The 16,362-nt window shown below is 47.8% G+C and overlaps 1 protein-coding gene across 1 annotated transcript; it reads left to right on the top strand.

Moving 5' to 3' along the window:
- The first annotated feature begins 7,700 nt into the window (after positions 1–7,700).
- Positions 7,701–15,020, top strand: LOC109771741 (protein NRT1/ PTR FAMILY 6.3). Its single transcript, XM_020330440.4, has 3 exons — positions 7,701–8,213; positions 8,745–9,343; positions 13,860–15,020. The coding sequence occupies exons 1-3, from the start codon at positions 7,866–7,868 to the stop codon at positions 14,722–14,724; spliced, it is 1,812 nt and encodes a 603-aa protein (XP_020186029.1). The 5' UTR covers positions 7,701–7,865; the 3' UTR covers positions 14,725–15,020.
- Positions 15,021–16,362: the final 1,342 nt, after the last annotated feature.

Genomic DNA, 16,362 nt, shown 5'->3' with positions numbered 1-16,362 from the left:
AGCAACTGAACCGGTGTCAAATACCCATGGGCTACTATGAACACTAGTAAAGTACACATCAATAACATGTATATCAAATATACCTTTGTTCACTTTGCCATCCTTCTTATCCACCAAGTATTTGGGGCAGTTCCGCTTCGAGTGACAATTCCCTTTACAGTAGAAGCACTCAGTTTCAGGCTTAGGTCCAGCTTTGGGCTTCTTCACGGGAGTGGCAACTTGCTTGCCATTGTTCTTGAAGTTCCCTTTCTTTCCCTTGCCCTTTTTCTTGAAACTAGTGGTTTTGTTAGCCATCAACACTTAATGCTCTTTCTTGATTTCTACCTTCGCTGATTTCGTCATTGCGAAGAGCTCGGGAATCATTTTCGTCATCCCTTCTATATTATAGTTCATCATGAAGTTCTAGTAGCTTGGTGATAGTGACTAGACAATTCTGTCAATCACTATCTTATCTGGAAGATTAACTCCCACTTGATTCAGGCGATTGTAGTACCCAGACATTCTGAGCACATGCTCACTGGCTGAGCTATTCTCCTCCATCTCTGTAGGCAAAGTACTTGTCAAAGGTCTCATACCTCTCGACTCGGGCATGAGTCTGAAATACCAACTTCAACTCTTGGAACGCCTCATATGCTCTGTGGCGTTCAAAACGTTTTTGAAGTCTCGATTCTAAGACGTAAAGCATGGCGCACTAAACTATCAAGTATTCATCATACCGAGCTTGCCAAACGTTCATAACGTCTGCATCTGCTCCTGCAATAGGTTTGTCACCTATCGGTGCATCAAGGAAATAATTTTTCTGTGCAGCAATGAGGATAATCCTCAAATCACGGACCCAGTCCGCTTCATTGCTACTATCATCTTTCAACTTATTTTTCTCTAGGAACATATCAAAAATAAACGGGGAGCTACATCGCGAGCTATTGATCTACAACATAGATATGCAAATACTATCAGGACTAAGTTCATGATAAATTAAGTTTAATTAATCAAATTACTTAAGAACTCCCACTTAGATAGACATCCCTCAAGTCATCTAAATGATACGTGATCCAAATCAACTAAACCATGTCCGATCACCATGTGAGATGGAGTAGTCATCAATGGTGAACATCTCTATGTTGATCATATCTACTATATGATTCACGTTCGACCTTACGGTCTCCGTGTTCCGAGGCAATGTCTGTACATGCCAGGCTCGTCAAGTTTAACACGAGTATTCCGCATGTGAAAAATTGTCTTGCACCCGTTGTATGTGAACGCAGAGTCTATCAAGCCCGATCATCATGTGGTGTCTCAACACGACGAACTGTCGCAACGGTGCATACTCAGGGAGAACACTTATACCTTGAAATTTTAGTTAAGGGATCATCTTATAATGCTACCGCCGTACTAAGCAAAATAAGATGCATAAAAGATAAACATCACATGCAATCAAAAATATGTGACATGATATGGCCATCATCATCTTGTGCTTTTGATCTCCATCTTCAAAGCATCGTCATGATCTCCATCGTCACCGGCTCGATACCTTGATCTCCATCATAGCGTCGTGGTCGTCTCACCAACTATTGCTTCTACAACTATAGCTAACGCATAGTGATAAAGTAAAGCAATTACATGGCGTTTGCATTTCATACAATAAAGAGACAACCAGAAGGCTCCTGCCGGTTGCCGATAACTTTTACAAAACATGATCATCTCATACAAAAACGTATATCATCATGTCTTGACCATATCACATCACAACATGCCCTGCAAAAACAAGTTATACGTCCTCTACTTTGTTGTTGCAAGTTTTACGTGGCTGCTACGGGCTTCTAGCAAGAACCGTTCTTACCTACGCATCGAACCACAACGGTGTTTCGTCAAGTTTGCTATTTTAACCTTCTTCAAGGACCAACTGTAGTCAAATTTGATTCAACTAAAGTTGGAGAAACACACACCCGCCAGCCACCTTTATGCAAAACTAGCTGCATGTCTGTCGGTGGAAGCGGTCTCATGTGCGTGGACATGTAAGGTTGGTCCGGGCCGCTTCATCCCACAATACCGCCAAATCAAAATAAGATGTTGGCGGTAAGCAGTATGACTATCACCGCCCACAACTCTTTGTGTTCCACTCGTGCATATCATCTACGCATAGACCTGGCTCGGATGCCACTATTGGGAAACGTTGCATGGAAAACAAAAAAAAATCTACGCACACACAATGATCTATCCATGGAGATGCATAGCAACGAGGGGGGGAGTGTGTCTATGTACCCTCATAGACCGTAAGCGAAGCGTTTAACAACGCGGTTGATGAAGTCGAACTTCTTCGCGCTCCAACCGATCAAGTACCGAACGTACGGCACCTCCGCGTTCTGCACACGTTTAGCTCGGTGATGTCCTCTGCCTTCTTGATCCAGCAAGATGGCGAGGTAGTAGATGAGTTCCGGCAGCACGATGGCATGGTGACGGTGATGGTGAAGTGATCTCCGTAGGGCTTCGCCTAAGCACTACGAAAATATGACCAGGGTGTAAACGATGGAGGGGGACGCCGCACACGGCTAGGCAATTGTCTGTTGTGTGCTAGGTGCCCCCTCCCACATATATATAGGTGGGAGGGAGAGGGAGCAGCAAAGGTGGGCGCCCCAAGTAGGCCGAATCCTACTTGGTGTTCTCCCCAATTCGGCCCCCCTTTCCTTTTTCACCGGAGGGGGAAGGAAAGAGGATGGAGGAGGGAAGGAAGGGGGAGGCCGAATCCCTCCCCTTCCTTCTCTCTTCCCCTCTTTCCTTTCTCCTCTGGTGCAGACCATATGGGGGCGCAGCAGCCCTTGCTGGCTGCTACGTTTTCCCTCTTGTCCTATTAGGCCCATATCTTTGCCGGGGGGTGCCCGGAACCCCTTCTAGTGATCCGATATGTACCCAGTACCCTCCGGAACACTTCCGGTGTCCGAATACTATTGTCCTATATATCAATATTTACCTCTCGACCATTTCGAGACTCCTCGTCAAGTCCGTGATCTCATCCGGGACTCCGATCAACATTCGGTCACCAAATCACATAACTCATATAATACAAAATTGTCATCAAATGTTAAGCGTGCGGACCCTACGGGTTCGAGAGATGTAGACATGACCGAGACACTTCTCCGGTCAATAACCAATAGCGGAACCTGGATGCTCATATTGGTTCCTACATATTCTACGAAGATCTTCCCTCTCGCACCGGTATGTTACTTGTCCGAGATTCGATCGTCGGTATCTTCATACCTAGTTCAATCTCGTTACCGGCAAGTCTCTTTACTCATTCCGTAATACATCACCTCGTGACTAACTCCTTAGTCGGTTGCTTGCAAGCTTATGATGTGCATTACCGAGAGGGCCCAGAGATACCTCTCCGATACTCGGAGTGACAAATCTTAATCTTGATCTATGCCAACTCAACAAACACCTTCGGAGATACCTGTAGAGCATCTTTATGATCACCCAGTTATGTTGTGACGTTTAACAGTACACAAGGTATTCCTCCGGTATCCGGGAGTTGCATAATCTCATAGTCGAAGGAATATGTATTTGACATGAAGAAAGCGATAGCAATAAACTGAACGATCATTATGCTAAGCTAACGGATGTGTCTTGTCCATCACAATATTCTCCTAATGATGTGATCCCGTTATCAAATGACAACTCATGTCCATGGTTAGGAAACCTTAACCATCTTTGATCAACGAGCTAGTCTAGTAGAGGCTTACTAGGGACACGGTATTTGTTTATGTATTCACACATGTATTGAAGTTTCCGATCAATACAATTATAGCATGAATAATAAACCTTTATCATGAATAAGGAAATATAAAATAACAACTTTATTATTGCCTCTAGGGCATATTTCCTTCACCAGCAACTACCCCTCAGGATTTACCAAGTATGAACTGATCAGTTCAATCTTACCAATACCAGTTGCAATGGCTATATTTTATACGGTTGATGCATTAAGCATTAAACACGCCTAACTTGTCTTAGCTATTTTTCCTACTTTTTTTATAGACAACTGGGTCATTCTCTGCTCTAGCAGCACTTGCCTTGCGATGTTTAACTCTGTCAATTTCAATTTACCAGTACCAGTTTCAATAGCTATAGTAGGTTGTCTATAGTTAAACATGCCTTGTTTATTTCAGTACTACACACTGTGTGATGTTCAAGTATGAGTTGTCCAGCTCATTTTCACCAATACCAGCTACAAACTTACAATACATGACTTAGGTTGCTGTTAAGCCTATTGTAATTAATAGTTCTATCCATTTTTTAATCTTTCCCTTTGCTACCGTGCTACTCTTCGCAATGAAGATATCATTAGAGATGTTGTCATTTCATTTCCATTTGCTATTTGTGGTGGTTGTTAACCCTGTAGTAGTTAACGTGTCTTTCCATGTACTTACGCAAGTCCGCAATGGGCAATGTTTTTGTTTGTCGTCGAGGTTAGCTGCATCCCATGTCTTATAGTATTTTACATCATTTGTGCAATTTCGGTTTAGCTTGTAACATTTACTTGCTTCTTGGGGCGGGCTCTGGCCGAGATCCATGCTTCGAACCGGAGGAACACCTCGCCTCCGCCGCCGTCAACTTGGGGCGGGATCTGGCCGAGATGAAATGCCCCAGCAACTACCCCTTAGGATTTACCAGGTATGAACTGGCCAGTTCAATCTTACCAATACCAATTGCAATGGCTATGTTTTGTACGGTTGATGTATTAAGCATGTTGTAGTAAAAATGCGTAACCCATCTTAGCTATTTTCTCTACCTTTTTATAGGCAACTGGGTCATTCTCTGCTCTAGCAGCACTTGCCTTGCGATGTTTAACTCTATCAATTTCAATTTTATCAGTACCAGTTTTAATGTCCATACTAGGTTGTATGTAGTTAAACGTGTCTTGTTTATTTCAATATTGCATACTGTGTGATGTTCAAGTATGAATTGTCCAGCTCAATTTCACCAATACCAACTACAAACTTACGATACTTGACTTAGCTTGCTATTAAGCCTGTTATAGTAAACAGTCCTATTCATTTTTTAATCCGTTTCTTTGCTACCGTGCTACTCTTCACAACGAAGATATCACTAAAGATGTTGTCGTTTTATTCCATTTCTTATTTTTGGTGGATGTTAATCCTGTTGTGGTTAACATGCTTTTCATGTACTTACGCAGGGCCACAATGGGCAATGTTGTTGTTTGCTGTCAAGGTTAGCTGCATCTCATGTCTTATAGTATTTTACATCATTTGTGCAATTGCAGTTTGTCTTGTAACATTTACTTGCTTTTTGTAGTTACACATGTTAGCAGCATTGATCCACGCTTCGACCCGGAGGAACACCTCGCCTCCGCCGCCGCCGACTTGGGCGGGTTCTGGCCTAGCTGAAGTGCCCCAGCAACTACCCCTCAAGATTTACCAAGTATGAACTTACCAGTTCCATCTTACCAATAACAGTTGCAATGGCTATGTTTTGTATGGTTGATGTATTATGCATGTTGTAGTTAACACGCCTAACCCGTCTTAGCTATTTTCCCTAGCTTTTTATAGACAACTGGGCCATTCTCTACTCTAGCAGCACTTGCCTTGCGATATTTAACTCTGTCAATTTCAATTTTATCAGTACCAGTTTCAATGCCTATACTAGGCTGTCTGTAGTTAAAGGTGCATTGTTTATTTCAGTACTACATACTATATGATGTTCAAGTACAAACTTACAATACTTGACTTAGGTTGTTGTTGTAGTAAACAGTTCTATCCCTTTTTAATTCGTCCTTGTGCTACCGTGCTACTCTTCGCAATAAAGATATCACTACTAATGTTTTCGTTTTATTCCCATTTGCTATTTTTGGTGGATGTTAACCTTGTTGTAATTACCACTGCCTTTCCATGTACTTACGCAGGGCCACAATGGGCGATGTTGTTGTTTTCCGTCGAGGTTAGCCGCATCACATGTCTTATACTCCCTCCGTTCCTAAATATAAGTCTTCTTAGATATTCCAATATAGACCATATACAGAGCAAAATGAGTTAATCTACATTCTAAACTATGTCTATATACATCCATTTGTACTTCATATTGAAATCTAAAAAAAAGACTTGTATTTAGGAACAGATGGAGTAGTATTTTACATCACTTGTGCAATTGCAGTTTAGCTTCTATTGCAATTGCAGTTTAGCTTCTATCATTTACTTGTTGCCTATAAATGATGTAAAATAATAGAAACTAAACTGCAATTGCACAAAAAAAATTGGTGCATATATGGAGCGCGTGTGTGATAGGAATACCTATCGCACACGGTTATGAAATGGACACGTTGGCGAAAATAGAGGCAACATAGACATTTTAGTTTTTAACTGTGCGATAACATACCTATTGCAAACACATCGGTAGATTAAAAGTTTGTGATATTCACCTTTTCCACACGAGTATAGCCACGTAATTGTTTCAGATATCTCTCGGATCAGAAACGTAACGTCGAGGCTTAACGTTTCGGATAGGCCGCAACTTCTCATACGTTTATTGTATGGAAATCGTCAGTAGTCGCTCGTCTATCGCCGACGGTTTCTGAGTCGTGTGAGAAGAACCCCCTATCGCACACATAGGCAAGGCGACGGTTTAAAACTTCGTCACGGAAAGGGGGTAAAACCGTTTGTATAGCATGTAACAGTAACATTGGTGGACGCGCGACCCCTCCGTTGGCGCGTCGAGGCCATGGGCGCACCATGGTCATCGTCCGACGCAAACATGGCTCAGCGTGCCCACCGTGTGAGGCAGCGGGTGCGGGAGGCGACGACAACCCTCGTGGCGGTGGACGTCGGCAAGGCGGAGTCGCATTGTTCGGCACCCCGTATGGTGCACCAGTCTAGGCACCGCAACCCCGTCGTGGTGGATGTCGTCGACTCATCCCAAGACGGATCCATCGTCGATCTGACGTCCACCGGCACCGTTTGGGTTACGGGCACCGACGAGGAAGAGTAGGGCATGGGAGACGGCGTCACCTTGAGTCCCGTGAGCCGGCTCGTGTCCCATGCCCTACTCTACCTTGCGGGTGACTGGACTAGCCGGCCGCGGACATGGGCACGGCGGAACCGAGCGAGCTCCGCATAGATTAGGTTTCATGTTGCATGTAATAATATGGATTCGAGGTTTCTAATGTGAGATATCCAGTTGTAGAATCAAATATCTAAGGCGTGACCGGTCGCTATCCACGGACGCGCCCGGTCACGTACACGGGCGTTTAAGGGGTCTGATTTACCAAGTTCGACTATAGATGCTCTTATATTTTAAAACGGCGCAGCAAAGCGCGCCTAATCCTCTATTTCTTTATGGCAATTTGATTACTTACTTCTACTACCCTTACGCGACCGGCGGACGTGTGCGCGCGCTGCGACTGCGATAGGCGATAGGCATGGCCGTGCAGTGTGGAGAAGCCGGCGGCCGGTTGCCACCCAGCGATATCAACCGTCCACGTACCCCCACAACCCCAACAAAACCAAACCAATTGCCCTTCCCTTATCCTCCCAGGGAAGCGAAGGGAAGGGAAGGAGCCGCAACCGCCCTTATCTCACCGCAGATAATTTAGATTAGATCATTCTTATTATTGCATATAATATAATCACCCTCGTCCAGAGGAGAGTCCCCAGCCTAATAAAATCATCTCTTTCTTCTTCCCCAAAAGGCGAAGCACGAGATTCTGCCCAGAATACCCTCGCCGTTGCCGCGCTCGCGGGTATAAATACCGCGCCCGCCACCTCCAACCCGCCACACACACCCCCATACATACACACCGGCCAACGGTAGCCCCCCGCCGCCCCCGCACCACAGATCCTCCCCGCCGGCCGGGAAGTATGGTAGGCCTTCTCCCCCAGACCAATGCGGCGGCGCAGGCCGAGGTCCTCGGCGACGCGTGGGACTACCGCGGCCGCCCCGCCGCCCGGTCCACCACCGGCCGCTGGGGCGCCGCCGCCATGATCCTGGTGGCAGAGCTCAACGAGAGGCTCACCACGCTGGGGATCGCGGTCAACCTGGTCACGTACCTCACGGCCACGATGCACGTCGGCAACGCCGAGGCGGCCAACGTCGTCACAAACTTCATGGGCACCTCCTTCATGCTCTGCCTCCTCGGCGGCTTCGTCGCGGACTCCTTCCTCGGCCGCTACCTCACCATCGCCATCTTCACCGCCATCCAGGCATCCGTGAGTACCCCCCTCCTTTTGACTTTGCTGCTTGCCTGCTTTGCCGTCCCTCGCCGTGCAAGTTTTAACTGCTTGACCCCTTTTTTTTTTCCTAAATAAAAGATCCCGTTCTTTTGGTGGTAGGTTGTTAGTTACTCTTCAAAACCAAAAGAAGAGAAATATCAATCTGTAATTAGTTCTTTTAAATCTGTTTTTTTAACAAGTGGAGCACACGTATTAACTCGATACTGCTGTGAAAAGAACGGCCACCAAACCAACACTGTTTAATCATCATTCATGGGTCTAACATATGCTTCCAAGGTCGCGTATGGGACTATGGTCCTCCGTATGCCACGGTGGATGATTAGGACTACTACTTAAAATCTCCTTCATCCTCTTAATTCGGAGATCAGTAATTCGCATGAGATTAAATCTGAATTTTTCCCATACTATCTTTTTTTTGCAAGGAAGAATTTTATCTCTCTCTTAAGTAGAGTAATAATGTTTTACAAGTTGCGATAGATAGTAATCAAGAAGCATCTATACGTGCAGGGCGTGACGATACTGACGATCTCAACGGCGGCGCCGGGGCTGCGGCCGCCGGCGTGCACGGCGGAGGGCGGCGGGATAGGGACTTGCTCCCGCGCGTCGGGCGCCCAGCTGGGCGTGCTGTACCTTGCGCTGTACCTGACGGCTCTGGGCACCGGCGGGCTCAAGTCGAGCGTCTCCGGCTTCGGGTCGGACCAGTTCGATGAGTCGGACCGCACCGAGAAGTCGCAGATGATGCGCTTCTTCAACTGGTTCTTCTTCTTCATCAGCCTCGGCTCCCTCCTCGCCGTCACCGTGCTCGTCTACGTCCAGGACAACCTGGGCCGGCCCTGGGGCTACGGCGCCTGCGCCGCCTCCATCGCCGTCGGGCTCGTGGTGTTCCTGGCCGGCACCCGCAGGTACCGGTTCAAGAAGCTGGCCGGGAGCCCGCTGACCCAGATCGCGGCCGTGGTCGTGGCCGCGTGGCGCAAGCGCGGCGTCCAGCTGCCCACCGACACCTCCATGCTCTACGACATCGACGTGGGCAAGGTGGCAGCCATCGAGGGGGCCTCGACCAAGAAGAGCAAGCTCAAGGAGCGCATCCCGCACACCAAGCAGTTCCGGTAAGCTAACGAATTAAGCCACGCTCTCTTGCTTGCTTGACTCATTTGCTACTTCAGTACTAGCATAGTACTTGAGTAGATTATTATGATAATCATGGATGAGATGGGTCAAAGTTGCATGCGTGGCGCCTTAGAAGTCGTGAGAAATACTAGTCCAGTATAGAGACCACATATGGTACTGTTGACTGGCCCGCAGCATGCTACTAGTGGACAAGAAGCTGGTAGTGTAGTGTACTCCCTCCGTTCCATAATGTAAGACTTTTTTTGAAGTAGAAAGAGCAGAGGAATAAGGCTGGCCAATTTAGTGTCTCTTAATCATTAAGTTGATAATTCTAAGCTCTACTCACTTGGAATGGAAGGAATGCGAGTTGGTGTTAGATTCAGCTTTTGCACCGCAAGTCTGTCCCCTCCAAATCCGTTCGTCATTTTCTCGCAACTAGGCCTTGCGTACCACGCGCCAACGGTGAATCTAGGACGAAAACGACCCATCCAGGCCCAGGCCCAGGCTAGGGTAGCCAGCCGAATGCTAGTAGGAGTACTACATTTTCTCACCCCTAAGAGACCCACTGACACGCCGGCCCGATCCACTTGCATACTGGTGTGTTTAGGGCGAGTGAGGAGAGGATAACCATGGTTGGCAGGCGACAAATGGCGAGTTTGGCACGCAGCGTACCAATACCAATAATTGCCACTATTCTAGCTATAGCGATGGTACACCGTGCCCCTGTCCCCTCCCTCTTTCCTCTCCTCTCCATCGGTCCACGTCCTGTCCTGTCCTGTGGAACCACCTGCACGCACCCAAGCCTCCTCCCTGCAAGAATACAAGAGGTGTTGCAAGTGCGGTGTGTCATGTCATGTGCTACGTTACGGATTCAGAGACGCCGGATGGGACGCAGTACATGCACTGGACTCATACTGGATACTCCTAGATAGGGATAGGCAGGCTCCTGGAGATATGGTCATATACGGTGGGGAAGGAGGATCGTATCGGGGGCTCTGCTCTGGAGCTTGGTCGGTAGGCAACGCCAAAAACTCTCTGATTTGCCCTGATTTGACGAGACTAGTAGTTATAGGGTTTTGTGTAGGAAACCTAGTCAGCATTTAGCAGACGGCCAAGAAACCGAGGACGGCTATTCCAAATGGGCCTTGTGTTTCGAGTCTACTCCGTTCTTTGCAACCGACGGTTTCTGCAACACCAACAGTGGAGAATTATTAATCCAACTGTTAAGCTAGTCTCAGTTGCCACGGACTTATCAGCAAAAGCAGCTCTGCATTGTCATCCCATAATCTGGCACTTCTCCTATATAGGACTACTGTACAGAAATCATAGGTCGCTGACAAGCGGAAATCAAGTCTTTTGTGCCTGACAAAACAAGCTAGGAGAACGCCAGGGTACACCTCTTTTTCACTTGGAAACGAAATGGAGTTAGCTTCCTTCAGACCTATCATCGTCTTTAAATCTTTTTTGAAACAAGTATCATCATCTTTTACACACACATATACATGACCTGCACAAGTCTTGAAATATTCTATGGTGTTGTTATCAAATCAAACACACACGTTTTGACCGAAACTCCTTTTGCTAATGCTCCACGCCCACGGTAGGCCAGTAGAGAGAGCTAGACGGAAATCACCTCAATTATTAGGTCGGGTGGGTGTTTGTGCAGAGGAGAGGACCGAGACGTGTGCGTACCGAAAGCTTTGCGTGAATGGGGCAGTGGAAAAACGAAAAGGCCCATCAACAGGAGAAGAAACCCCTAGACACAACACAAGAAGAAGAATAGTAGTGGTACGTCGTGTCTCGTGTGTGTACTACTCTACTAGCAGCGAAAGGAAAGTAAAATTGCCCGTTGCTTAGCCATCCCAGTGGTGCTAGCTGATGGGGACAAGAAGATCTAGGCAAACCTTTCTCGCTCACATGCGTCTGCCCTTCCTTTTTGCCATGGCTCGCTTGGAAGCTGGGATCCACGCCACATCTCTCCGGTTCACGCTCGGAAAAGCACTGGAGATCATCCCAATCCCATGGACCATACTTCATCATAGCCAGCCCTCTAAAAGCACTCAAGCCATGTGTTGATTGTGGTTGCCCTCTCTTGGCAAATGGTTGTCTAGGTTGGTGAGGATGATGGGGAAATTAACCCGATCCACCACCTAGTTAATCATTAATCACACCGTTAATTAACCCTTGCTATTCGAGCACTGTTTTTTTAGAAAAAGAGGAATACCCCGGCCTCTGTATCTGGACGATGCATACGGCCAATTTATTAATTATTAACACAAGACCTTACAAAGTCGTACAACAGTAAGACCAAAGCCACCATCTTCGCAACCTCTGTCGCTACTCCTATCTAACTGATGAAGGGGCGCTGATGGTCTGGGCTTAATACCAAACAGACCTCGCAGCCAAACCTAACATCTAAGACCTGAGGTCCCAACCAGGACGCCTGCCGGGTATGGGCACCCACCAGTCTGGCGTGCTCCTCAACCAGGACGCCTGCCGGGTATGAGGCCGCCACAGCCACCTGCCACATATCCATCTTCAGAGCTGTACTGTTGCATCGGCCTTGCCCGGTCTCGCTGCCGCCGACGCCACCACGACGCCAGACAGCGTCGACCTCTTGCGCGTGTCCGTCACCACACATCTGACGCCAAGCCTCCGCTGCTCCATGCCGCCAAGAGCCGCCGCCAAGAATATATAGAAAGAAACACCGCTCCACCGAAAGGGAGGCAGCACATCCCCACCCCTCACCTGCAGACCCTTCCATCCGATCCCAATGTCCTTGGCATCGCCTCCAGGAAGGTTGCGGTGCACGGGGCACCGCCGACGCCCGATCCGCATCGGATCTTGGGCTTTCACCCGGACATGGGTCGGAGTGGAGAGATGGTGCCCTCAGCAGCACCCCCAAGGAGGAAAGCGGCGCCAAAAGCGGCGTCGCCGCTGCCGGCCAGCCAAGGCGGCCAAGGTTTCCCCCGGACACTGATCTGCTCCACCAGAACACACCGGAGGTGGATCCGGCAAGATCCAAACCAAACCGGGGACTAGGAAGGGATGCATGGAAGGGAAGGGGGCAATACCTCCAGATCTGGCACGCCTGCGGCTCGCCGTCCTCACGGCCGAACCCTCATGCACGCTGCACGCCACGCCAGCAGGGGCCGCCGCCCTGGATCCGATGGCCTCCGTGAAGAAGAAGCGCCGAAGACCCCGTCGCCACCTTCCCCGGCGGCCGCGCGGGCTTTCCCGGCGGTCGTCTCCGGTGGCGGCGAGGGGGGTGGGGGAGGTGGCGGGAGGTGGCGGGGGAAAACCCTAGACTCCCCTGAGTCGCCCTAGGGGCGACGCGAGGGACGGGAGGGACGTCATTCGAGCACTGTTAATTGACATATTTGATTATAAACAAACAAACGGTCCATCGCTGTTCGCTTCCTTTGCAAAAAGCCGCGTGTTGTGTCTCACGTGTGGAGGTGGACGCTTATAACTTTTTCCGGTGGACGCTTATAATTTTTTCCGTGCCGATCGACCTTGACACGGACAGGGTTATTTGGAGGGTTTTTCAGGGAAAATGGTTTCTTGACAAGTTCCCGCCCATGATTTCAGCTCCATATATGGTGCTGACATGATTCTTTTGTTTAAAATAATCATCATCATCATCACATGATTAGGCTGGCCCAGGTTCTACCTGGGGTAGCATAAACCTGGGCCAGCATAATCATCACCTGCATCACATGAACACAACAGGTTTCCTTCCCTAAATAACTGGACACAACATGTCTTGTGCCTGGTGATGCTAATTGGCTGTCGGTCACCTAAACGTACTTGTTTAATCCCTGTGTGTTCCATACAGATACATACATTCATGAAAGCAAGTTAGCGTCAGGAAGATAAAACTCTGAATACTCCTACTTAGCTGTCGACGATTCCCTTCCAAAGAACTTGGTTGTTCTTGGCTTTGGACCCGTAGGTAGATGCTCGGCCTAGGATGATTTGTTGCTTTTGATTTGTGTGTGTCTCCATCCGACTGCAGAATCTTGTACCTGTGACCACTGCTTTTAGCTTGCACTTGTTGCATCACAGGCTGTAGTGGCCAAAAGTGAAAGGAACGTCGCATGGTCTCTGTGTCAAAAAATATACTCCAGTAACAGCAACTCAACCGTATTTTTTCCGAAATACTTTATTTTTTTGATACGAAACAGCACTTGTTGCTGAAGCTCCTCTAGAACAAAGAAACTAATAGTAGCAATATTTCTTTTATGTGGTTTATTACCATGTCTCATGTCTCATGTCTCATGTCCCATGTGTAACTCTGAAGATACTAGCTTCTGAAACTTGTCACTAGACAACTGCTCGAGTTAGCTTCTCAAATTGCTGAATTTAAACAAAGACGGTTCAATCGATTCAAGTTGATTTCATTTGCACTGTGATCTTTGTCCGTTTCTTTCTTTGTACTATAAAATTAGAGAAAAACGTAGTATAACAGTAGTACTGGTTCTTGTTCTGATAGACCTCAACTTATTTTTGCAGTTTCTTGGACCATGCGGCGATCAACTCGGACCCCGCCGGCGAGCCGACCAAGTGGCAGCTCGCGACGCTGACGGACGTGGAGGAGGTCAAGACGGTGGCGCGGATGCTTCCGATATGGGCGACGACCATCATGTTCTGGACGGTGTACGCGCAGATGACCACCTTCTCGGTGTCGCAGGCCACCACCATGGACCGCCACATTGGCCCCTCCTTTCAGATCCCGGCGGGCTCCCTCACCGTCTTCTTCGTCGGCTCCATCCTCCTCACCGTACCCATCTACGACCGCATCGTCGTGCCCGTATCCCGCCGCCTCAACGGCAACCCGCACGGGCTCACCCCGCTGCAGCGGATCGGCATCGGCCTCGTGCTCTCCATCCTCGCCATGACCTCCGCCGCTCTCGTCGAGGTCAAGCGCCTCCGCGTGGCGCGGGACTCCGCCGTCCCAGCGGGCGCCCCCGTGCCCATGACGGTCTTCTGGCTCATCCCGCAGTTCTTTTTTGTCGGCGCCGGCGAGGCCTTCACCTACATCGGCCAGCTCGACTTCTTCCTGCGCGAGTGCCCCAAGGGGATGAAGACCATGAGCACGGGGCTCTTCCTCAGCACGCTCTCGCTCGGATTCTTCGTCAGCTCGGCGCTCGTCACCGTCGTGCACAAGATCACGGGTGACCGCCGGCCGTGGATCGCCGACGACCTCAACAAGGGCGAGCTCTACAAGTTCTACTGGCTCCTCGCGGGGGTCTGCCTCGCCAACCTCGTCGTCTACCTCTTCGCCGCCAGGTGGTACAAGTACAAGGCCGGACGGCCAGGCGCCGACGGCAGCGTCAACGGCGTCGAGATGGCCGACGCCGAGCCGTGCCTCCACTGACTGACCTCGCGACGCGCCTGTTCGTCCGTTCGTGTTTCTCAATCGGACGGCCTTGATTTCTTCGCATGTTGTATCATACATATAGTATTGGATGCATCGTCGCGCGGTCGTCCACGTGTGCCTACGTGTAGTATAATGGGATTAATAATTTCTTAGAGGTGGGAAATGGGAAAGCTGGCGAAAGGGTTAGCGAGGAGGGAAGGGCGTCGGTGACTGAATGTCGCTGCATTTTGTGAAAATTCCCGCCCAGATGTAAAATCACGCAAATGAATGAAAAGAAAAGAAACTTGTGCTCTTTTGGTTGACCTGGGATTTAGTATGGCAATTTATTTTCTCATGTTAAGTTGGACGGATTATTTAAATAAATCTTAGGCACATTTTTAGAATTTTTATTTACAGAAAACACACTCAACTTTATAGAGTTCAGATTGATTTTTAAACTGATGATTTGGATGACTAACTAAACAAATAATCAACAGCGGGCTCGAAACACCTATATTGATTCTCACATACGCACGGACATATTTCCCAAGCGAACCTTATATTTGTGTACACAATTCCTTTTGCTTAGCAATACTTAACAAAATCAAAGGCGAGACTTTTATCGTTATCCTTGTAAAAGAACTATATTTTTTTGAAAGGCTTATAAAAGAACTATTTGATCACAACACCAAGTTATCCTTGTTACCACCTTTGTTCTCTTCTCTCGTTTCAGTATTTCGGTATCCCGTGACCATATCATCTCTTGTTTAGCCAGACGATGATTATTACTGTAATACCAAGTGGGCCTAGAAAGTATCTCTCCATGCCGGAAGCAAAGTCCCTTGACATATTTTTTTTATGTACCTAAAAGTTACCATTATGATCACTCACTTACGATTATCGTTTGGCAACCCCAAAGTAACCATCAGGTATGAAGGTACACGATATTCTCATGGTCTAAGAATGTGAGTATACGTTAACACATGACATGATAATACTCATAACAAAGTTGCGATGGGATCTTGTAGTATATCATTAGTTGGGTTCATCCAACACTATTGTACAACCAACAATGTGCTCTCGTTGTTGACAATATTCTTGTTACTTTAACAATGCAACACATGAGCTAGTCTTAGAGGGGAAACTAGGAAACTGCTTGGGATTTATATTTCCACACATGCAACTGAGATTTCTCAATTATAGCATAAAAATAAACGTTAATCATGAACATAGAAAATAAAGCAATACTTTATTATTGCCTCTAGGGCATATTTCCAACATCTTCTCTCTCTCTCTCCCTCTCTCTCTCTCTCTCTCGTTGTGTGTGTGTGTGTGTCTCCCTAACCCCCTCTCTTGATCTCAAGTGCGTTATATTCACAAGAAGGACATAACACTCCAGTAGATTCCTCATGAACTGGTCGTCATTGTTGTTGTTGGTAGTGGCAACGAGGAGGAGGAACCTTGAAAGAGGTTGTCGATGCTCTTGATCTCCTCCCTGTGGTCACCATCACCGTTGCTTGGCGTGGCGTTCACCAACGCCACCACTGTGCCAACTCCTTCGTGTATAGCAAAGATAAAATTAGAAATATCTATCTCCGGATGTATTGTTTTTTATTTCATGTATTTCACAAACGTCATCAAGTAAAGGTAGAGAAG

Source organism: Aegilops tauschii, chromosome 7 (assembly GCF_002575655.3).
Source record: "Aegilops tauschii subsp. strangulata cultivar AL8/78 chromosome 7, Aet v6.0, whole genome shotgun sequence".
Taxonomy (NCBI): Eukaryota; Viridiplantae; Streptophyta; class Magnoliopsida; order Poales; family Poaceae; genus Aegilops; species Aegilops tauschii.
This window is presented reverse-complemented; position numbering and strand designations above follow the sequence as displayed.

What these genes read in the sequence shown, in the direction of transcription:
- LOC109771741 (XM_020330440.4), top strand. Translation starts at nt 7,866, where the DNA reads ATGGTAGGCCTTCTCCCCCAGACCAATGCGGCGGCGCAGGCCGAGGTC. An exon ending in TCACCGCCATCCAGGCATCC is followed by an intron (nt 8,214 to 8,744) that starts GTGAGTACCCCC and finishes CTATACGTGCAG; the next exon opens with GGCGTGACGATACTGACGAT. An exon ending in CCGCACACCAAGCAGTTCCG is followed by an intron (nt 9,344 to 13,859) that starts GTAAGCTAACGA and finishes TTATTTTTGCAG; the next exon opens with TTTCTTGGACCATGCGGCGA.